This window comes from Aulonocara sp. 'chitande type north' Nkhata Bay, linkage group LG10, assembly GCF_057382095.1.
Source record: "Aulonocara sp. 'chitande type north' Nkhata Bay isolate Kocher_YH1m ecotype deep benthic linkage group LG10, A_spYH_male_GT1.1, whole genome shotgun sequence".
Classification (NCBI taxonomy): domain Eukaryota; kingdom Metazoa; phylum Chordata; class Actinopteri; order Cichliformes; family Cichlidae; genus Aulonocara; species Aulonocara sp. 'chitande type north' Nkhata Bay.
The window spans coordinates 27696187-27719502 of NC_141353.1; the positions used below are offsets into that span (position 1 = coordinate 27696187).

Sequence of the window (23316 nt, forward strand, 5' to 3'; positions counted from 1 at the left end):
TTTTATATTTGGTATATGATATTTAGGGGCATTCATACAGTAGTTTAAAGCTGTTCACACAGTCTAGATTGTTTGCTTCTTCCACTGAAGCACAGGTTTTGCTTAATGCAGTTCAGCATCTTAATAGATGACTTAAATTCAATAGGATTTCACGCTTTCATTACTCAACCTTAGTTATCTGTAAGCTTTAGATCAGGGGTTGGAAACAAGCAGGACAGCAGCCCTCGAGGCCTGGAGTTCCACACCTGCGCTTGAGATAGTGGAATTAGGGCTGCCACAAACGATTATTTTGATAGTCGACTAGTCACCGATTATTTTTGCGATTAGTCGACTAATCAAATCCATTGAAGTAAAACGTACAGCTTATTGCACCAGCAGCATCTGCTCTTATATAACTATCATTAGCTTACAGCTTTAAGTGTTTAAGGTCTGTGCTAACTAAAAATAAAGACAAAATGATAGTTTATTAAATTTTAATGAAATTTGCAGATTGTTTCGGTGAAGTTTAATAAACTCCTTGCTAGGGGTGGGTTTTTATAATCGATTCATTGATTAAAATCGATTATGGCTTGGATAACGTAAAATCGATTAATTAAAATCCTGAATCGATTTTTTTAATATAAATTTATTTTGCCCGAAATGCCAGAATCTCTGGTGACATCTCACAAAATTTCAAGAACCACCAAACAGCTAAGACAGTAAATGAGAGCAGGAACACGGATTCTGCACAAAGACTTAAACACACAGCACGACCCGCGGATCAGAATCATTTAGATGTCGCCTTTCTCACCCGACGGCACGGACACGGTCGGGGCTGAAAGCCGACAGCTCACTGATTCTGATCTGTCGGCGGGTCCGCGCTTTGTGTTCACGCCCTTTATGCGCTGATTCTAAAGCTGTTAGTTTGATCTCTTTCCAAACAATATTGACCGAACCAGCAGCAAAAGAAGATTCACATAAACATCGTCATGAATTCACTCTGACTTTTACTGTTTTGCTTCCACCGCGATGCACAGCTCTCTCTCTCTGTCTCTCTCTCTCGCCCTCTCTCTCTCTCTGTCTCTCTCGCCCTCTCTCTCTCTCTCTCTCGCCCTCTCTCTCTCTCTGTGTACTTCAAGAACAGTTTCCCTTTCTTCATTATTCGCTTGCTTGTTATGCACAAGTCTACCGTTGTTTACAGCGCTGTCGGCCGCTGTTTTTTTCCCTTTTACATTCTTCCGAAAAGAAAACCTCATTTCTGCTGTTCAATACTGAACAAATTTAAACTTTTTAAAATTATTCAAAATGCAAAACGCTTAACCGTGTCTCTAATAAAACCTCTGTAACTTCAGAGGTAATGTTCATATGTTGATTAATGGTTTTCTTTCGTTTTTGATGTACTGCAGAATATTTTTATAAAATCCCAGGCCAGGAAAACCACCTTCATGTTTTTCTGTGTTTTATCTTCAGCTACTTTGACACAAAGGCATCTGCTGTGATGCTTACACCTTTGATAAAGTCTTGCGTGTGTCAGCTTCCTTTTTATTGATACAAAAATATGTAAATGTACTGATCTGAATTATAATATTTCTGACTGTCAAAATTTCCCAGATTTAAATCGAATCGAATTAAATCGAATCGTGGATCGAATCGATTCGGGACCTTGTGAATCGGAATTGAATCGATTCTAGAAATCAGTGACGATACCCAGCCCTACTCCTTGCTATCTAAACTATAACAGGAAACCGGAGTAAATTCTGGAGCATCTCACACTTCTGATAATCAGCTGTCTGCTTGAGGTTTATTCAGCTGTGTAAAAACTATAACTTTAATCTCAGCCAAACCGATTCACTCAGGTACAAATAAAATACTAAAAAAAAAAAAGCCAAACAATAACATTTTTAAGTTATCTAAGTGACTTATATATGTTTAACCTGAGTAGCGTATTTGCCGGGAGTCCGGTGTTCTCACGGCTCTAGTGAGCCTAGCCCCCAGCTAGCTATGAGCTAGTGGGTAACAGACGTCTCCGAAAACGTCGGAGCGCTTTTGAAAGTATGTGGTGTCTTGATAAACTGAGCAGATATTTGAGGTTTACACAGCTACATTCTCGCCTGAAAATATGTTAAACATTTATTTTGTGACCCAGAAAGAATAATAAGAGTAATATTAAAACTAACTAGCTGCCGCCATTGTTCGAAACTGAGCAGGGCTGCGCTATGAATTCTGGGACACAGCTTCTTCTTCTTCGGGGTTTAACGGTGTCACTACCCGATCCGTACCGGAAACCCGATCGGTACCCCGCATGCGCGAAAGGTTTCTACTTCCGGTCGTAGCGTTTTACGATAGTTATGGGTCAGAGTATCTGTTAAGATGTTAAGAATAACAAGTATATCTTAAAATGTTTGCAATAATGAAGCATTTCAGTACAATGTAGACAAAAACGAAAAATAAAAAGAAAGTTACGGATCAGGACTCTCCGATCCTTACTGCGCATGTGTAAAGTCTGACCGTACAAATCGGGTCTACCCGATCCGTACCGCGCATGTGCAGATGTTTTCTTCTTCTTCTGTTCGTTTAATGGCAGTTTACTCCCCAGTGTACGAGGATACCGCCACCTGCTGACCGAGCGAATAAACCCTATTATAAACTGATTTATCGTCATTACAAACGTGTGTTAAATCTGATTTAGCGATAGTCGAGTGTGTTTATGCTTGTCTGTGAGGAGAGGATTGTTGGAATAGTGATGATGATGTGCGCTATCACTGTCAATTGTCAGTAAACACTTCATCTGGCTGATGAATCTACACGTGAGATATTACAAAGTCTGCATTATTAACTCTGTAATTAGGCGCCATTCTTCTTATTTTACGGCGCTGTTGCTCAATCGGGGGACGCTCTCTGTTGAGGAGAAAAGCATGAATTTCTTTGTATACGGATTATCCATTGTTTAAATGTCCCGGGCAGTCGAAAAGAAGGCAGAGCTGTTGAGAAATGCTAGGAGCTAACTGGGCGCTAACCGCATCATTCGCAAAGAGAGGAAGTGAGGTAAGATTTGCGCATGCGGGGTACGGATCGGGTAGTGACAAACGGCAACTGGCATCCTTGTACATGTAGTGCTGCCATCTTCTGTTTCAGTCCGTTATTACACTCTTAAATCCTACTACTTATTCCTGCGTCTTTTGGGATCTTAAGATAAGATAAGATAAGATAGAACTTTATTAATCCCTCGGGTGGGTTCCTCTGGGAAATTCGACTTCCAAAAAGCACAGCAACGACCGAAGTTACAGTTACAGAATTGTTATATATATATATATATATATATATACACACACACACACACACACACACACACACACACACACACACACATATATAAATACAGAGACAAATATAAATAAAATATACAAAGGGGATAAATAGAATAAATAGGAATAAAAAATAAAAATACAAGTGAATTGCACATTTCAAGTATTGAGTCTATTGCACTGTTGACTATTTACAAAAAGTATTGCACAAGGTATTGTACAGTGAGGTGAAGAGGCACTACAGCTTAGTTGTTCCCCCCTCCTTTGTCCTCCTGTTTCCCCTCCCTCTCCCCTCCAGAGAGGAGTTAAACAGTTTGATGGCGTGTGGGACAAAGGAGTTTTTAAGTCTGTTAGTTCTTGTCTTGGGGAGAAGCAACCTGTCACTGAACAGACTCTTCTGATTGTTTATGGCCGTGTGCAGAGGATGCCCAGCATTGTTCATAATGTCCATCAGTTTCTTTAATGTCCTTTTCTCTGCCACTGTCACCAGAGTGTCCAGCTTCATGCCGACCACAGAGCTAGCCTTCCTGATCAGTTTCTCCAGCCTGGATGAGTCCCTCTTTGCTGTGCTGCTCCCCCAGCACACCACAGCATAGAAAAGTACTCCAGCAACCACCGACTGGTAAAACATCCTCAGGAGCTTCCTGCAGATGTTAAAAGACCTCAGCCTCCTGAGGAAGTACAGTCGGCTTTGGGCTTTTTTATACAGGTGCTCTGTGTTGCATGACCAGTCCAGTTTATTGTCCACCCACAGCCCGAGGTACTTGTACTTGTTGACCACCTCCACCTCCTCCCCCTCTATCTGAACCGGCAGTGGACCTTCTCTGGACCTCCCGAAGTCCACAACCAGTTCCTTAGTCTTTGAGGTGTTGAGTTGCAGGTGGTTTGTGTGACTCCATGCGACAAAGTTCCTCACCAGACTTCTGTACTCCTCTTCCTGATCATCCCAGATACACCCCATGATGGCCGTGTCATCTGCAAACTTCTGAATATGGCATAATTCAGAGTTGTAGCAGAAGTCAGAGGTGTACAGGGTGAAGAGAAGAGGGGACAGCACAGTTCCCTGTGGTGCTCCTGTGCTGCTGACCACAGTGTCAGACGTGATGTCCTTCAGCCTGACGTACTGTGGTCTGTCGGTGAGGTAGTCGGAGATCCAAGCCACCAGGCAGGGGTCCACCTCCATCCTGTTCAGTTTTTCCTGAAGCATACAGGGCCGGATGGTATTAAAGGCACTGGAAAAGTCAAGAAACAGTATCCTGACCGTGCCTTTTCCCCCATCCAGGTGTGAGTGGGCTCTGTGTAGGAGGTACAGGATGGCATCCTCCACTCCGACACCCGCCTTGTATGCAAACTGTAGTGGGTCCTGGGCATGTTGTACCTGTGGTCGGAGGAAGTTGAGGAAGAGCCGCTCTAGAGTCTTCATAAGATGTGACGTCAGTGCCACCGGTCGGAAAGCTTCAAAGCTTCAAACGACGTGTCGACTATTAAATTAGTCGTCTACGATTTTAATAGTCGACATAATCGTGGCAGCCCTAAGTGGAATTGTAAAATCTCCTTCGAGCCGGAGTTGAACCAGCGACCTAAGGATTCCTGTTCCCATACACCTACAGTCCTCCGCTCTACCAACTGAGCTATCGAAGGGATCACATGTACAGTGTCTGGTTTGTTGGACCATCGGATACATGGGACCTAACAGAGTCTGTTTTGCAAGAATTCCATGTTTCAAGGACTTGAACATAACAAAACTGTATCTGTCTGACTCTACATGTTCCTTCATGCCTGAGGCACTGAACATATTTCACATCAACATGAGTATCCTTACTTTTTCCAACTCTTGGGCTGCGTTCAGACCCAGGGGAGTACTTTGCAGCTCCTGATTTGAAACTGCTTTGAAAAAGCCAGGACTGTACAGTGAAGGTGAAACGCTGATGTTATGGAATTCTTTTCCTGGCTGTGAGGACACGGCGAAATCCCTACCAAGAGTTCCCTCCAGTGTTGCATTCATGATCATAGGAAACCGTGCCGTCATATAGAGTCATTTATTATGTAATGTAAATTTCCCCTTTAAATACTAAAGTTTACACTGATTTATATTTGCCTGTGAATCCAATTACAAAAAAATATATAAACCCTACCGACCGATTTGTACACATGACTTCGAAACCGTGTGGTGTCATTGCCGTTAGTGGTTTCCTGGATTTGCATATACATTTTATATAATACATCATTTATATTCGCAGATCTTAACTATACAAACATCTACTAACAGCCGTTATAAAATCAACCAAATGTGTTCGCTGCAACAACGCATCCTGGTATTCTTTACCTCAGGAGGGAAGTTGTCCAGTTTCCGATGAGTGTGAACGCACCATCGTTATCCTGGTTCTCCATCTTCCTCCAAACAGACGAAGGAGCACCCTGCGTCTGACACCCAGTGGAATATTTTTCTCTTCTCACGTATACTCAGCAAGGTATGGGCGATATTATACAATACAGGACCTTCTTTTAACCTTGCTGTCATTGTGGTGTGATTTTGTATCGACTGTATTTTTGCAGGGCTGCTCATCGTTTAGCTACCGTAAAGGCAGCTCCTGGAAACTGGGCCGCTGCTCACGTTTCTATTTTGACTCCAGATTTAACATAACGAAATCTTGTCATATCGGACTGTAAACCCAGGTTGATGTTAGAAGTTGTCTGTGTTTGGAGTTTGTTGTTAATATTTGTGGTATCGCAGGAGGGAGCGGATGTATTTAGCATTTAGCTAACGCTAGCTAAGTGGAAGTGCTGTGCCTCCCGGTTAATTAAAGCTAACCTGATGTTTGTTGAGAGGTCAAACGTCGTCACACCCAGAAACACAGAGCAGTTAATGTCACCGTTAGATTAGAGTAGGTTCTTCTTCACCATACAGATGAAGAAAATGGCTAATGCCGGCTAAAGTAAAGGTTTAATTGTTTAAGATGTAACGCTAAGTACGTTTTCTTCAATGTAATAGCATGTTTTAGCTAGGGCTGTACAGATACATAAATGTGTGGTCATAGGTTTACATACAGTCATTATGGACATCGATATCATATGTTTGTGCTTTTAATGATTGCTCCGAACTTCGAATTCTTTTCCAGGTTTGCATGATTGTAGAGCTTACATCATTAATAACTCTGCAAAAGTTTGAAATTATGTTGGATTTTCTCTCATCCATACAGATTCAAATATATACATAAACCCCCATTAATATTTGGTTAAGTGTCCCTTAGTAAGTTGTATCTTCCCCAGATGCTTTTGCTAGCGATCAACAGCCATAATTCTTGACCACTCTTCTCGTCAGAATTGGTAAATAAATCTACCACCGCCGTGCTTTACAGCTGCCACTCTGTTCTTAGATTTGATAGCCCTGCCATTATTCCTCCAAACATATCTCTTGTCACTGTGGTCAAATAGCTCAATCGTTGTCTCATCTGACCATAAAACCTTTCTACAGAAGGCATTTTGCTTGACTATGTTTCAAATTGCAGTTGAGCTTGAAGCAAGGGAGCAGGTGAAAGAGAGCCTGGAGAGGCAGAGATATGCTCTAGTGGCACTGACAAAAAAGATGGAAGGCCGAGCTGGAGCTGTCAAAGCACAATATGCTCAGACCACACTGGACAGGATTAGAAATGAGTACAGAGGGACAGCACAGGTTGAGTAGTTTGGAGACAAAGTTACAGAGGCAAGGCTGAGATGGTTTGGACATGTGCAGAGGAGGGATAGTGGAAATACCAGACAAACAATGTTGAATAGGAAACTGCCAGACAGGAGGAAAAGAGGAAGACTGCAAAGAAAATAAAAATAATAAAATTCATGCATTTAACGAAGGAGGGCATGCAGAGGGTTGGTGTGACAGAGGAGGATGCAAGGGATAGGATGGCAGATGATCCTTTGTGGTGACCCCTAAAGGAATCATCTGAAAGAAGAAGAAAGGGGAATGAATAATAACAAAAACAAATTAAACATAATAAAATTGCATTCTGTACTTCCCTAGTGTGGTGCATTATGATAAAATTAAGTTGCCTATTTCAGAGTTTACTAGAACTTCATATACTCTGTAAAACAGTTGGGAGTGTATAATTCAGACATAAATGGTTCTCCTAACCTGTGCCAAACCCAGGACCCTCCATTACAATTCCTGAAAATAAAGCCATATTAATGAATCCAGACTATGCGATTACAGTGCTCTGTAGTCCACTGGTTGTGTTTAACACCACTCCAGCTAATATTTGGTATTTTGCTTGGGGCTCATAAGCTTTCATTTCCACAACGGATTTTGCTCAGTTATTTATTGAAAGGGGTGTTCTCCATACTTGTAGTGTAACCTTGTATATTTGTAAGGCAGTTATTCATACATTCATTTAGAAACTAAACACATCAGGTTGGTCTGTCATAGAAGAAACCTGTAACATTTTTAGATTGGTTACTGGCTGTTGCAGTGTACTATGTTGGAGGCAAACCTGATGACTGAATTTCATTGAACTACTTTGTGGCTTGTCACCACGCCACTTAGTCATATGGCAGCCTCACTGAATGATTATGTAATATTTTTTTAAATGTATATATCTATTTATTTTTTTACAGAACTAAGGACCACAATCATGACGGACTCCAAATATTTCACAACAAACAAAAAAGGTGAGTATGATAGAGAAATTGTTTTTGTTCATGTAGGCATGTTAGAGATTGGAAATCTATGGCAGTGTATATATAAACAGTACTGCCATCAACTCTTCATCTGATTCATCTTTCAGGGGAGATCTTTGAACTGAAGGCAGAGCTGAACAATGAGAAGAAGGAGAAGAGGAAAGAGGCAGTGAAGAAGGTCATTGCTGCCATGACTGTTGGCAAAGATGTCAGGTACACTGCATTTATGACATGCGCCACACAGGTCTATAATTATAACAGTGTGATAAGATAAGCAAATCAAAGTGACGTGGCGTCTGTGATTTCTCAGTTGCATTATGTGTTGGCACCGAATATCTTAAACAAGAAGAAAATTGTGTTGTGCTTACTGACCAACAGACAATTGGATTAAAGTCCTTCACTCTCCTAAGTAATTCAGCTGCTGATATTTAACTCTGAGTTTTGCTTTTGGAAAGCTGATTAGTCTCATCCTCAGTAGACTGATGTGTGGTCATTGTTTCCGGCTCTGCTTTTGTTTCCGCTGCTCTCTGCCAACTCCCAGGATATGTTCCTGGAACTGTCAGTGCTGCTAAGAGAGTAATAGTAAATAAAAGTCTCAGTATTGTTCAGGGGGCTCACTGCTTTGCTATTGATTGCCATCGGTCAAGGAAATCAGTCATTGCAAATTAAGAGAACACAGTAGCAGAGATTAAAAAATAGGAGAGAGCAGTTGCTAAGGTACTTGGAGCTCTGGCCATTTTCACTCTTTTTATATATCTGACTAGTAGCCTCAGAAATCAGGAGGTAAAAGTGTGAATGAAAGGATGTTTTTATTACTTTCAGGCTATTCAGACATCGTTATTGATGATCACTTTGCACACAGTGTTTTTTCACAGTGTGCTAAAGCTTTACAGACATTAATTAGTCATACTACAGTTGTATGATATGTCCGTTAAGCCGATTTGTACTGATGTGAGTTCAGGACAGTTACTCATGCAGTAAATTCACAGCTAGTGTGAGAGAACATGACAGTGTCGCAACATTGTCTAGTACTCCTTTTTGAAGTCAATTTGCTTTGCTCTCAGTTCTTTGTTCCCAGATGTAGTCAACTGCATGCAGACTGACAACCTGGAGCTGAAGAAGTTGGTGTACCTCTACTTGATGAACTACGCCAAGAGCCAGCCTGATATGGCTATAATGGCCGTTAACAGCTTCGTCAAGGCAAGACAGAGAATGAACTGTTGATTAACGGCATCCTACACTAATCTGCACTAAGGCAGTTAAATCTAAAAATACTTTTTATTGTTTTCCTGCTACCATAGTTTGTCCATGCTGTTGCACAGGATCGATCAATGGGTTTCCTACATGCCAATAGGGATTAAGATTTTTGTACAGTTTTCAGATGTGTCTTGCACACAAGCTCATGATTTGCTCCAAATTACAAAGTGAGTTAGTTTTTTAACTTTGACGCCCATTGTACCTATGTAAAATCTTTCTTCGCCTATTCCTTAGGACTGTGAGGACCCCAATCCTCTGATCAGGGCTCTTGCCGTCCGCACCATGGGTTGCATTCGGGTGGACAAGATCACAGAGTACTTGTGTGAGCCACTGAGAAAGTGCTTGAAGGATGAGGACCCATATGTGAGGAAGACTGCAGCTGTTTGTGTAGCTAAACTTCATGACATCAATGCCCAGATGGTGGAGGACCAGGGCTTCCTGGACTCCCTGAGAGATCTTATTGCTGACTCCAATCCCATGGTAGGTCTCAGTACTTTACACCTCTATCTGTATCTTTCCCAAAGTTGTGTTAGTGCTTTAAAAATGCTGTTAGTTTCCTTTGGATTACTATTAAAGAATAATTAAGTTAATATAGAGTTAATTATTGTTGAAATCATTATTGTTTCATATCTTGCATTTTAGGTTGTGGCCAATGCAGTTGCTGCGTTATCAGAGATCAGTGAGTCTCACCCCAACAGCAACCTGCTGGACCTCAATCCACAGAATATCAACAAGCTGCTGACGGCCCTCAACGAGTGCACAGAGTGGGGACAGACCTTCATCCTGGACTGCCTGTCCAACTACAACCCCAAGGATGAGCGTGAGGCTCAAAGGTAGCAGTCCTGTCAACTTTTACTTAAAACTACACCATTTGTGATATTAATCAGAGTTAGAAAAATCCTTTTAAGACCAGAGATAAGCCCAGCATTATCACTACATGACACCACTGAAAATGATGAGATTTCTGCTTCTTCTCCTCAAAGCATCTGTGAGCGTGTCACCCCCCGGCTGTCTCATGCCAACTCAGCGGTGGTGCTGTCAGCTGTGAAGGTACTGATGAAGTTCTTGGAGCTGCTGCCCAAGGATTCTGACTACTACAACACATTGCTGAAGAAGTTATCTCCCCCACTGGTCACCTTGCTCTCTGGGGAGCCAGAGGTCCAGTATGTGGCTCTGAGGAACATCAACCTCATCGTCCAGAAGAGGTATATTGTCAGAAAGGACAGAGAAAGGTTTCAAGTTGAGCTGCTGGGTTTAATATTAACTCTAAAAATATTTTTAATATATAGATTTTGAAATTTGGTTATTTCCTTATTGTAATTTCTTCATATTTTACTGTGTTTGTTTGTTTACACACTCTTATGACAAGCAATTGGAAGCTGGGAAAGACAGATTTCTATTTTTGTTCTCACCACCTTTTAATGTATATTTTTTGTGTGTACACACTGAACTGAACCTTAGCACACACACAGGATAAACCTTCTTGTCTAGCAGCTTAAGGGCTATAGCAGGCAATATTACTCTATGACTGACACTTACATGCTTAGTTGCCTGCTACTTGAAAAGCATTAAATCCCTTCTTGGGATTTTTCTTTTGGACTAGGTGCCACACTATAATGTGTCATGTATTGATTTTGTGCAGGCCTGAGATCCTGAAGCAGGAGATCAAGGTGTTCTTTGTCAAATACAATGACCCCATCTATGTGAAACTGGAGAAACTGGACATCATGATCCGTTTGGCTTCTCAGGCTAACATTGCCCAGGTACTTCACAGAAAACAAGACTAAAAGTATATTGTAGCAATTAATTGTTCGAAAATCTTTAACATTATTTATAGAAAGTAGTTTTAAAATGATTCACTTCTGTTCTGTGATTTGCAGGTTTTGGCTGAATTGAAGGAGTATGCCACAGAGGTAGATGTGGACTTTGTGCGTAAAGCTGTACGAGCCATCGGACGCTGTGCCATCAAAGTTGAGGTGAGAATTATGGGCCCAGTGAGCTAAAATAATGATGTGTCATTAGTAATTTAAAACTCTTTTCTGGTAGTAAAGGTGACAGATGTTTCTGTCCTGTTTCCCTTCAGCAATCGGCAGAGCGCTGTGTCAGCACTCTGCTGGACCTGATCCAGACTAAGGTCAACTATGTGGTTCAGGAGGCTATTGTGGTCATCAGGGACATCTTCCGCAAGTACCCCAACAAGTAGGTTTCTCATTGAATGCGTGAAAAGTGTTTATCGAGTAACTATCCAGTGCTCTATATAAACCTTTTTAAAAAATTGATGGACTGTGTAGCTCACATGTGTACATGTCATTTCATGTGATGTGTAGTGTGTAGTCCGATTCTTACTTTAGAGATATGGTGTTCTTTAGGTATGAAAGCATCATTGCCACACTCTGTGAGAACCTGGATTCCTTGGATGAGCCTGACGCTCGAGCTGCCATGATCTGGATTGTTGGCGAGTATGCTGAGCGGATTGACAACGCTGATGAGTTGCTGGAGAGCTTCCTTGAGGGCTTCCATGATGAGAGCACTCAGGTAAGTTTATTTAAAAAAAAAAATACTCATGTAAAATAAAATACACAGATTACGATACAATATACGAGAGCAGCATTACATATTTCAGAAAGGCTAGTCTTGCTTACAAAAAAACATTGAGTTGAATTTTAACAGTTTATCTAGAATAATAAAATGTTTTCATGTATTTTATCATTTTGACTTTTTTAACAATGTCAACAATGTTCCTATGATTTGTAATTATATTGTGTATTGTTATGAATTAAATAAGAAAGGTTTCAATAATCTTATAAGATAAGATAAGATAACCTTTATTAGTCCCACACGTGGGAAATTTGTTTTGTCACAGCAGGAAGTGGACAGTGCAAAAGTTATGACGCAAAAATTAGAATACAATAAGAATAAATACAGTACACAGCTGTACAGAATAGAATAAAATAATATACTATATACAGTAGAATAAAATAAAATAAATATACAATAAGATAAAAATAGAATACGAATGCTATATACAACTGAGTAAAAATACAACGATGCCAGAAAAGATTATTGCACTTAGTCTTATTGCACATGTGTGGATGTGTGTGTTTGTTCAGTTAAAGTCTTTGTTGTGGAGTCTGACAGCAGTGGGGAGGAAAGACCTGCGAAATCTCTCCGTCCCACACCGTGGGTGCCGCAGTCTCCCACTGAAGGAGCTGCTCAGTGCTGTCACAGTCTGCTGCATGGGGTGGGAGACGTTGTCCAACAGGGATGACAGCTTAGCCGCCATTCTCCTGTCACTCACCACCTCCACTGGGTCCAGAGAGCATCCTAGAACAGAGCTGGCCTTTCTGATTTATGTTTCTGTAAATATCATTAAGTGTTGTAGTCGGGGATCGACTGTTTCAAATATTTTTTGACCTACCACAGCTATGATGAGGGGTTAGACTTTCAAAGGCATTGCATGTAAAACACAGCCATATTCCAATGGTGTGTGTGTGCTCGGACTTGCAGGTCCAGCTTACTCTGTTGACCGCCATTGTCAAGCTGTTCCTTAAGAAGCCATCAGAGACTCAGGAGCTGGTGCAGCAAGTCCTCAGCTTGGCCACTCAAGTGAGTCGTATATTTTATTCTGAAGAGGCTTTGCATGATTTTGATGACTTGTTCGGTTTCCCTCTCTCTGAGAAGTGTTTCTTTCTCTAACATATATGAAAGTATTATTCTCAGATATGTAGCTTTCTTAGCTGCCACTTTTGTAACGACTTGTGAAACTGTGGTCCTCACAATCTTCTGGTATGTGATTTCTGCCTATGTTGAGTATAACTTGCACAACGTGTTGACCTCCTATGCAGGACTCTGACAATCCTGACCTGCGTGACAGAGGCTACATTTATTGGCGCCTGTTGTCCACTGACCCCGTAACCGCTAAAGAGGTGGTGTTGTCAGAGAAACCCCTAATCTCAGAGGAGACCGACCTAATAGAGCCCACCCTACTGGATGAGCTTATATGCCACATTGGTTCTCTGGCCTCTGTGTATCACAAGCCCCCCAGCGCCTTTGTGGAGGGAAGCCATGGAATCCACCGGAAGCACCTTCCTGTTCAGCACAGCAGGTCAGACACTGTTTTCAGTGCCATACCAGTTCTACACAATGTCATGTCAGCTGCTTTTACCAGCTGTTGTTCTGGGTGCCGGACGCTGTCATGCAAAACTTTTATTGCTTTCACTACTAGTCCATTGTACTAATACATAGAGCTCATACTTTAATATATGGCTTTTTGGACATGATGGCCTGAAAGATCAGTGTAATAAAACGGTTGAATTTTTGAAATTCTTGAAAGGAGCTTAATTTTAATAATCACACTGGCGTAAACTGATTATATTCAGATATTTCATATTGGTCGCACTTTGCTTTGCTTCCATTTTCCATATATAAGAGGAAGTATTTATCCCTTCAGCAGTTCAGTTCTGTTGCATGGAAAATTTGCAAATTGGCCAGGAAGGTCAGTTCATGAAAATGTGTCATATGTCGAAATTGTGAGATAAAATTACACAACCTGTAATTGTTGAGGAGTAGATTTTGCTTGATCCCTGGTGTTTATAAGCAGAAACACTATAGTGGCTATCGTTGTACTTGTACCACTTCATAATTTCCAGGAATGTGCCCGTATTGATCTGTTTGACAACAAGCAGCTGAGTCTAAAGTCTAAACTGTTAAAATTAGTGCTACTTAAAAAAAAAAAAAAAGTAATTGGTGTGAGTGGTTTGATGTTTTTAAGATAAAGACAGAGTTTCTTATTCATCCAGCAGTTTAAAATGCAGTCTTCTGGTTTCAAAGCATTTGGTTTGGTTTCAAGAAAATGTTGGATAATACTTATTAATGTGATATTGTATGTTGTATATGTGAGCTGAGAACTGTTCAATTTGTTAATCATAGCTCAGTTTATGCTTTAAACTAGTTTCGAAAACAGGACATTGCCCAACTCTTAAGATATTGCCTCATGCCCCACTGATGTTGAAGAGTCAGGCAAAATCTTGTGTGAAAGAAGAATCTACAACAGGAAGCTGTGGACTTGAGGACTTTTAGATGAATTTCCGTTGAAGTGGATGTACTGTATTTGTCCCAGTTTAATAAGGAAATGTATTTACATAATGGAAACAAGTTTTATGATATAAAAAATTTGACATTTCTGTTCCAACACAGTGCTGTAGCACAAGGCCCTCTTTAGCAGTGTGCTTGTTTGCTGCTAGTTTAGCTCACAAGGTGAGATGGAAATCTCATGCAGCAGCCTGGACCCAATGGCCCTTTACTGCTCATCTTTGCCCACCTGCCTTCTTGTCTACTCTCCAGTAAATCTACTAAATGCAATAAAAACCTCCCCCAAATATAATGTTTAACTTCCTAGGACCTGGCGTCCACATATGTGGACATCACATTTTGGGTTATTTCGACCAAAATACTTAATTTTGCTCTACAAGGGACTGACATCCACCTACAAGGACAATATACTGCCACTGTTCTATCAAAATTTTAAACAAATATCCTCATATGTGGCTCTCATTTTTCTAAAAAACAAAAATCAGGTAAAAAACAAAACAAGAACTGGTAATTCTTTTGTTTTTACATTCATTGGGTCCCAATATGCCCAAATATCAAAGTTAAATTAAAAATGCATGCCTTAGGAGGTTAAAGAAAGTTGTTGCCGTGCTTCATAACTAAAGATTCTACTATTTTGCATTCTTTCATAATTTTCCAGTGATCTGTGATACTTTTGGAGCTCTTAGGATTTGAGTTTCCAAGTACATTTCATTTACCAGTCTACTGTTTTGCCTTACGACAGCATCGACACAGGTGAGAGCCCAGTGAGCGGTGGGCCAGCAGCAGCCATGGACCAGCCACATGTCATTCCCAGTCAGGGTGACCTGTTGGGTGATCTGCTGAACCTGGACCTGGGTCCTCCAGTCAATGTGCCCCAGGTCTCCTCCATGCAGATGGGTGCGGTGGACCTTCTGGGAGGAGGCCTTGACAGTTTGGTGAGCATGAGCATATTTATGCACACTTACTTTACTAAATTTAGGTAAAGATCCACTGAGCGATTGCACTTAATTGTCATTGCAGCAATGGGTCTTACGTGTTTGGCACATTGTATGGAATAATAATAGACGTTTATACTGTATTCAAGCTTTGACTCCCATTAGATCCTTCTATAGTTTACCAGTGCTGGTTACGTGATGCTACCTAGTGGTTATCACCATTCATTTTAATGACTCTTTCATCACATTAAGGAGGAAAGAGGCTGTGCAGGCAGTTGTAAAACATCTGGAAAGCTGAAATTTTCCCAAAAGAAATGGGTATATGATGAAAAGTTAGTTTTTCTTTGTTCCTCCTTAGGATTGTTATAGTTGAAGAAGACCTGTTCAGATCTTGTACCTGCTGACACCATTTTCTTTTCTACTGGGTTTTATGTGTTCATGCAAGTGCGCTTGTGATAAAAAGTAACTGTTATGCTCATATGCTGTATCTTGCTGTAACACAAATTTAAAATGTTTTAATACCGTAACATTGGCTCATAAACATGTTACTAGGTATTTGTCTTCTATTACCACTTCTCCAAGCTGCCGGAATATCTGGATTTCTTCATAATCTCCTTGCAGAGTGATTTTTTTTTTTAATGTCTAACCTACAATGCAGAGATTAATATTTCCCAGAAAGTGAGGGCTCCTCTTGATGGGTTATGGTTGCTAAGAAAGTCTCTGTCTCTGTCTTTGTGTCTTTGGTCTGTCGATAATGTTTGGATGCTGTCTTTGGTGGCCTCTCCTCTCTCCTGTAGCTGGGGGGAGACCTGGGCGGAGGTGTTGGGGGAAGTCCAGCAGTAAGTCAAGCCCTTCTGTTTGGCCGTCTGCATGCTGCATGCTTCCTGAATTTAACCCACCACACTCGTCTTACTCACGCATTTTTCAACAAGATGACCACACGGATGTTTTGAATGTTTTAGCCCATTTAAGTCTTTGATGGGACACACAAAGGCATACAGGGGCAAACTGAAAGCCTTCTCCTTCTGTCAGACATCAGGATGAATACATCACTTAGTTCTCTTTCTCACTTCCTGTTAAGACCTTCCTTAAATATTCATAGTGTGGGAATGCAGTAGACATTATATTTATGGTCATTTTTGGGGGTGGGGGGGTGGTGGTGACATGGCCACTGACACCATTTATAGGCTTTAAAGAAAGGAAGAGGTCATTGTGTAGTAATGAGGACGCAACAGATTTTACTGTGTTGTAGAGCCATTCATAGACTAGAAACCTCTTTTCTAAATCCTTTGTAATTTTTTGGGCAACCAATAATTACAACCACCTTATGAAAATAGTAGATTTTCATATTTTCCATCAATATCACTTTCAATATATCAATATATCATAATTTTTTCCATCAATTTGAACATATAAAAATATACACAGAACTGATATATTTGTTTATGCCCTCTTTTCCATACTCTTGTATGATTTTATACATTGTAAGAGGCTTAGTTAATATGATGTTAATTTGGACTTCTAATGTATTTTTTCAAATAATATTTTTTATAACAAATGGGCTCAAACAGGCAAAACAAAATTTTTACTCTTTTAAATTAATCTCACATTTGATTTTTTTGATTTGGCTAATCGTGATTTTGATGTGATTGAAATCTTGTTTTTGTTTTTTTTCTTCATAATCACAAAGACCAAATCAGTTGCTTCTTCCGTTGTTCTGGTCTAAGATTTTATTTTCTGTGTGACCCGTTTAGTAGATTTTAGTAAATTTCTCAAGTCTTCTGCGATACTTCATAAAATTATACTTTATTAGATTGTGTTTTGTGTGTGTTTTTGTTGTGATTTTTGTTGCAGGTGGGACAAAATTTTATCCCGTCATCAGTCCCCAACACTTTTGCTCCTTCACCTACACCTGCACCTCCTGCCACCAGCAGTGGCCTCAACGACTTATTTGAGCTTTCCACAGGCATGGCCATCACCACAGGAGGCTATGCAGTCCCCAAAGCAGTGAGTTCACGCAACTTTTTCTTGGAAGGTGTAACGTAAGTAAAACACTGTCTGTGTTATTGACTGCAGTTGTACTTTTTACCAGGTATGGCTTCCTGCAGTGAAAGCTAAAGGGCTCGAGATCTCTGGAACATTCTCTCGCCGTCAGGGTCACATGTACATGGACATGACTTTCACCAACAAAGCCCTACAACACATGACCGATTTTGCTATCCAGTTTAACAAGAACAGGTCAGTGATCTGACTCAACAGGAATGTCATGTCATTGCTTATTGCACTCTTTCAGAAACGTTTTAAAACTAACTTTAATATTAATATATGTTTCTGCAGTTTTGGGGTGATCCCCACCAGTCCTCTGCCCGTTCATACTCCACTGATGCCCAATCAGAGTATTGAGATCTCTTTGCCTCTTAACACCATTGGGCCAGTTATGAAGATGGACCCTCTCAATAATCTTCAGGTACAGCAGCACACAGTGGCCACACATTTTATCAGCAGTGGAACACATTTAAAGACCTGGCCAGGGACAGGTGTCTTGCTCTTTCTGTCTCTCTGAAATGTGTGTTTTGTTTTGTTTGGTTTTTTTTTATTATTATTTAGTGTGACATGGCCATTAGTTCAGAAATAATTTCTCAGCGTCTTGCAAAAAATGAAAATTCCAGGGTGTTTGCACTCAGTACAAGAATTGGAAACTGAGAAAAACAGCTAGCCCTCATAAAATATATTTTAGAAACTGATGTTTAGTTTACAGTTTTAACCTGATTGAATGCAAATGTTGGTATATTGGTTGTTATACTCAAGATGTCAAACTTACCATGTTCTCTTGTCTTTCCTATAGGTGGCTGTAAAGAACAGCATTGATGTGTTCTACTTCAGCGTACTCATCCCTCTCAATGTATTCTTTGTTGAGGATGGAAAAATGGGTAAAATTCTTAAAACCTTTTAAAACAGCAACAACAGTGTGGTACTATTCCTTAAATGGCTAATTATATTCCTCACAGCTATTGAAGCTTGACAAACATTGCTGTTACTTGGGAAATGTATATTCAGTCTGCTTTTGGGCTGTAAAAGTATGTTATAGGCAACTGAAACCTACCTTATTGTGAAGTGTAATTTCTATGGAATGAAAAGAATTCCTTCATCCCTAATAATAGATCTGAATAGAATCAAACAAAACAGTAAATCATTTAAAGGGCTTTGAATTATCAATGTCAGTGGTTTGAAACATCCAACACTTTCTACATCACTGCTGTCAGATATTTTGTTTTTTCTTCTTCAGAGCGACAGGTGTTCCTGGCTACTTGGAAAGACATCCCAAATGAGAATGAGCTACAGTATCAGATAAAGGACTGCCACCTTAATGCAGGTAGACAAATTTGTCAAAAATCTCATGAGCATGTTAAATTATTTTTACCTGCTTGTTTATTGTTTTCTTTCTCGTCCTCATAACTTGGCTCTATACTTCTTTATTTGGTAGTTTCTCTAACATATCAAAATATTAGACAATGCTTTTACTCGTGCAAAATATGGCAAATGGCACAATGATGCATTTTTGAAGTAGTTTTTCTTTGTTTCAATGATTGAATACAATTTAAGCTAACCATATCATCAGCGTGGTTGCATTAAATATATAGATGACTGATTAACACATTCTCAGCTCAGTGTTTAAAAACCTCTGTTATTTTTAAGACATCAAAAATACTCCAACTTATCCAAAAAGCCTTATTTCTCTCTGTTTTCTTTCTCCACCCGCATGCTTATCTTTGGATACTCTTTCTTTTTAACCAATGCTGAACATCTCCTTTCCTTTAAAAAAGTTCACAATATTTTTGCCACTATAATCCTAGCATTCTGATAGCTAAAAGTTGACCAAAGCAGTACTACTTTCAGAATATCTGTCCAGCTTTACTGACATCTAAAGGTTGAAGTTGATTAAAATCCTCACAAACCTAGTTTACCCTTTGCCAGTAGTGGACTTTGTATTAGCCCATGCATACATTAGTGTGAGTTCCTTAAAGTGATTATGGTTCCAGTAGTGATAGCACCCTCTTGTGTGTGTGTTTTTATGTGGCTTCTGAAATGTGAGTGAGGTGTAATCATAATCTGAGAAACCTTCCGGTCTTGCAGACACAGTTTCAGGGAAGCTGCAGAATAACAATATCTACACCATTGCCAAGAGAAATGTAGAAGGCCAAGACATGCTCTACCAGTCCCTGAAGCTAACCAATGGCATCTGGATCCTGGCTGAGCTCCGCATTCAACCTGGCAACCCCAACTACACGGTATAGCATCACAAGATTTACATTTTGACGCGCTGTTCTGGGTTTTAAAAAGTAATGAGGAAAGTTTCACCTTCGCTTACAAAGATTTTCTTGTTTTAGCTGACCACCAGTTAAAAGTTCAAAGTAACTATAAATACAGTGAAAATCAGTAAGTCATGGTATAGAATATAGTGAATCCAGAAAATAACCAGTATTTATTTATTTATTTTAACTTATACTACTCGAAAAGCAGCTAATGATTTTCAAATAATTACCGGTTATTTGTGTTAATGAGCTGATCATTTCAGTTGTGGACAAAAAGTGAGAATGCTGTAATAAAATGGTAAGGGAATACAATTACACAGCACTACCCTTCAGTAGGGGAAGCACGCTACAATATTCGTACAAGATCCTGACCCACATCCTGACCTTCCTTGTACACAGCACAAATCCTCAAAGTAAAATGGGAAAAGCACTGTCAATAACATCCCTCGTTCCAGTTTTACTCCTTTATTCCTCAGTTGGTCAGTATAAGCAGTGTAAACAGAGCTGTGATTGAGCATCTTTATAAATGTGTGAGTGAGTGCGTCTCCCTTTATAACTCTGCTCTCCTTTTGTCCACAGCTCTCTCTGAAGTGTCGGGCTCCAGAAGTGTCTCAGTACGTCTACCAGATGTACGATTCTGTGCTGAAGAATTGACGCACTTCACCACTTGCCGACTCTGCTTCATCCTGACAACAAACCGCAGTGTTTTTTTTGTTTTGTTTTGTTTTTTTTATTTTATTTTTTTGTATGTGCAGCTGACTGCCAAAACAAGAGAATCCAAACAGTAAAAGATGGATACTAAGCAATTTTGGAGATTGTGTTTTTCCTCAAAGTGATCAACAGGGTAAATGTGAGATGAGACAAAGGGTATTGGGAGTGATTATCAAGCGTACTGTTGACATTTCCTTTATTTTGGCAGTTGAAAGCATCATTAAAATCCTCTTAATTCTACCCCCTATTTTTACATCTCAGTGAAAACCATTCCATCCTTAACATTACGTCTTATTGTTGTGAAGATGTGATTAATGATGAAATTGTCCTGAGTGGGGACTTGCTTTGTTCAGCTCGCACTTCTTTTAATTTAGATCCACTTTTGACGCTTTCTTTGCTTCAGTTGTACCTCCAGAGTCACAGCAGTATTCTGTTGTTTTGAGACCAGAAACGTCTGTCTGACTGCTTCTGCCACATCTGGTGGGATCACTTACAATTTGTGCAATTTGTTTAGAAACAAATGTCAACTTTTCTCCCCTTACTGTGAAGCATTGTACACTAATTGAGAAACTTAGCGATAAGTTAGCAACCCTGTAATTGCAAAATCTAGGCATTTCATTGTTTCCTTATGCCATTTATGGTCTTTCTGGCAGAGGCGTTTACAACCATCCGGTCTTCACAAAGCTCTAAATCCTTTTAATGACACTCCACCTTATCCTTTTCTTGTTAAAGCGTTCGTAAGCAGTTCGCTGTGCTGGTTCTGATATTAAACAACTTCAGTATAACATTTTATGAAGTGCTCTTCAAAAATTAAATAAATCCATAAGCAAAGGAAAAGTTACACTGTTTAGTCTTCTGATGAGCAGGTGGCATAAAGGACATTGATGGGTTTAAATTCTTAAAGTTTTACAACCACTACAAAAGCAAGAGCAGCCAATTTTGTGTTCACACTCCAGTGCCACTCTGTTTCCGGTTATTTGCTTGACACGATTTTTTTTTTTTTTCTTCTCCTCCTCCTCTTTTCTGAAACGGTCCCATTTACTGCAGCCACACTTTTCACAACTATATTTTCATTCCTATTTATTGTGCATCTACCTCTGTGTGTTTTCTTTTCACAGGTGTTATTGTTGCATTAGTTTCATTTCCTTGATGTGCTTTACATGTCATTTGAATGCCAGTGTTTTTATTTTTTATTTTCTTGGGGGGATTTTCATGTAATGCTAAACTGTGGGAAATCCGCCAAGTCAGATTCACAGGACCACACATTTACAAAAATGAATTGCCAAGTTTATTTTTATTACTCTCAAAAGAATCCTTATAAAGTTGGCATAGTGTGAGCTATATGAACATTAGAGTACATATACCCAAACCCCCAGAGTTGTACTGTAGGCCAGTAATGGTGTAGTAAGAAAATGTTTAGTAACTATGTATAAAAATGAAGCAAAAATGCTTTCTCCCTATCCCAGTGTGTCAGTTGTGTTGGTGACGTACATGAGATGAGAACATTAATGTGCCTGCATGAGCTCGCTGTCATTTTACCCTTTCTTAATTTCAGCTGTGGATTTCCTCAAGTCTGAAATTCTGCTCCTAACCTACGTTTCATTGTAGATCCCATTAGTTTTTTATTTGTTTTTTTTTTTCTAAACACAGCATCGTCTTAAACACACTCCTGCAAATAGAAATGTTTCCAGCAGCACAGAATGTGGGCCGAGGTCGGTCACAGCATCTTATGAAATGGAAAAGTTTGTGTCATTGCTGTAAGCTTGTTGTAAATGATTTGTTACTGTCACAGTACCACATCTTGTGTCAATAAATCGTCAAATCCTTGGTGGTGGTGCATGGTTGTTGTTTTTTTATTTTTAATTGTGTGTTTTGTAAGTCATGTGCAGCACAGCAGACCTGAAAAAGGGGGTGAGTGGTACAGAGGACTGCAGGTGGAAGATAAAGGGTATCCTTTCGTTACCTTTCATCTCCATGTTGAGGAAGTTGCTTTGGCTTTCTGTTTATCAGAAACATGAGAGCAAAGAGGGCTGCAGCTCTACCGTGCTGTGGATTCTTGCTAAGAGACTTAATCACACTCAAAAGTCTCCCAGAATTAAATAGTTGCCCCAAAGTACACTATTATTAACCTTTACCTACATGACCGGTTGCAGCAGATAGCCCCCCTCCCTCAGCCTTCCTGTTAAAAGGATGTTTTTCCTTCCCACTGTTGCCAAACTGCTTTCTCATGTGGGGTCATATGATTGTTAGATTCTCTACCTATTGTATGATCTGCTGTACAATATAAAACGCCTTCACGCGACTGTTGTTGTGATTTGGGGCTATTTGAATAAAGTTGAATTAAATTCACCTTGGAAATATCAAAACAGCTTCCTAACAAAACTTAATTGCAATGGCGTGTAATACCATTTCATAGTATAGCTGTACTCCTTTGAGTGATCAGTTGGAAAAGCAAAGACTTCTCTGTGTGTTGGAAGAAGACATGTTTCCTCCCACTTTACTCTAGTTTTCAGTCAGAAAGTAGGGCCAAGTCCTTAGGTCAAAAAAGACTGATCTACATTAAAGGTCGCTGACATTAAACTCCCACCGTCCTACAATCAAGTATACATTTGAGGGACATTGTAGGTGTATGGGAAATATCAAAACAGCTTCCTGTACTCCCTTTGACTTGATAAGGTGAAGGGTTCTAAGTCAGTAGCTATAGGTGCCCATGCAGTGTAACACACAGCGAACATAAGACATGTTCCAGACAGGTTAGGACAATTTTCAGAGAAAAAGTTGGGTGCAATCCCATGGTCCAACAGCGTTGGATCTACCAACAGTAAGGTAAGTGACATTCAAAAAAACACAGTCCTATGCTCTAGTATCAATTTCTCAAAATTGCTCCCTGTACTCCCCTGCGTCTGAACGCAGCCCAAGAGTTGGAAAAAGGAAGGATACTCATGTTAATGTGAAATATGTTCAGTGCCTCAGGCATGAAGGAACATGTAGAGTCAGACAGATACAGTTTTGTTATGTTCAAGTCCTTGCAACATGGAATTCTTGCAAAACACAGAC

The 23316-nt window shown here is 40.0% G+C and overlaps 1 protein-coding gene and 1 non-coding gene across 4 annotated transcripts; one reads left to right on the forward strand and one right to left on the reverse strand.

Annotated features, from left to right (window-relative positions):
- Nucleotides 1–4836: 4836 nt before the first annotated feature.
- Nucleotides 4837–4925, reverse strand: trnay-gua (transfer RNA tyrosine (anticodon GUA)). The gene is given in 2 exon segments: nucleotides 4837–4872; nucleotides 4889–4925. It is a non-coding gene; the product is annotated as a tRNA-Tyr (tRNA).
- A 706-nt stretch (nucleotides 4926–5631) lies between these two features.
- On the forward strand, nucleotides 5632–22086 carry ap2b1 (adaptor related protein complex 2 subunit beta 1). 3 transcript variants are annotated; one of them, XM_086309390.1, is made up of 22 exons: nucleotides 5632–5755; nucleotides 7890–7943; nucleotides 8060–8165; nucleotides 9017–9152; nucleotides 9444–9689; nucleotides 9852–10042; nucleotides 10193–10414; nucleotides 10852–10972; nucleotides 11090–11185; nucleotides 11293–11408; nucleotides 11579–11744; nucleotides 12717–12815; nucleotides 13055–13314; nucleotides 15043–15235; nucleotides 16033–16074; nucleotides 17090–17242; nucleotides 17328–17473; nucleotides 17573–17702; nucleotides 18081–18165; nucleotides 18522–18608; nucleotides 19370–19524; nucleotides 20128–22086. In XM_086309390.1, exons 2-22 carry the CDS (start codon nucleotides 7907–7909, stop codon nucleotides 20200–20202), a joined length of 2862 nt encoding a protein of 953 aa, XP_086165516.1. In that variant the 5' UTR covers nucleotides 5632–5755; nucleotides 7890–7906; the 3' UTR covers nucleotides 20203–22086. The 3 variants fall into 3 exon arrangements, with proteins under 3 accessions (XP_086165516.1, XP_086165517.1, XP_086165518.1); XM_086309391.1 differs by lacking the exon at nucleotides 16033–16074; XM_086309392.1 differs by lacking the exons at nucleotides 19370–19524; nucleotides 20128–22086 and adding an exon at nucleotides 19060–19363.
- Nucleotides 22087–23316: the final 1230 nt, after the last annotated feature.

Excerpts from the sequence above, each read along its gene's own strand:
- ap2b1 (XM_086309390.1), top strand. The coding sequence starts at position 7,907 with ATGACGGACTCCAAATATTTCACAACAAACAAAAAAG. Across the intron at positions 11,409-11,578 it reads TTCCGCAAGTACCCCAACAA|GTATGAAAGCATCATTGCCA; the intron begins GTAGGTTTCTCA and ends GGTGTTCTTTAG. Across the intron at positions 15,236-16,032 it reads GAGGAGGCCTTGACAGTTTG|CTGGGGGGAGACCTGGGCGG; the intron begins GTGAGCATGAGC and ends TCTCTCCTGTAG.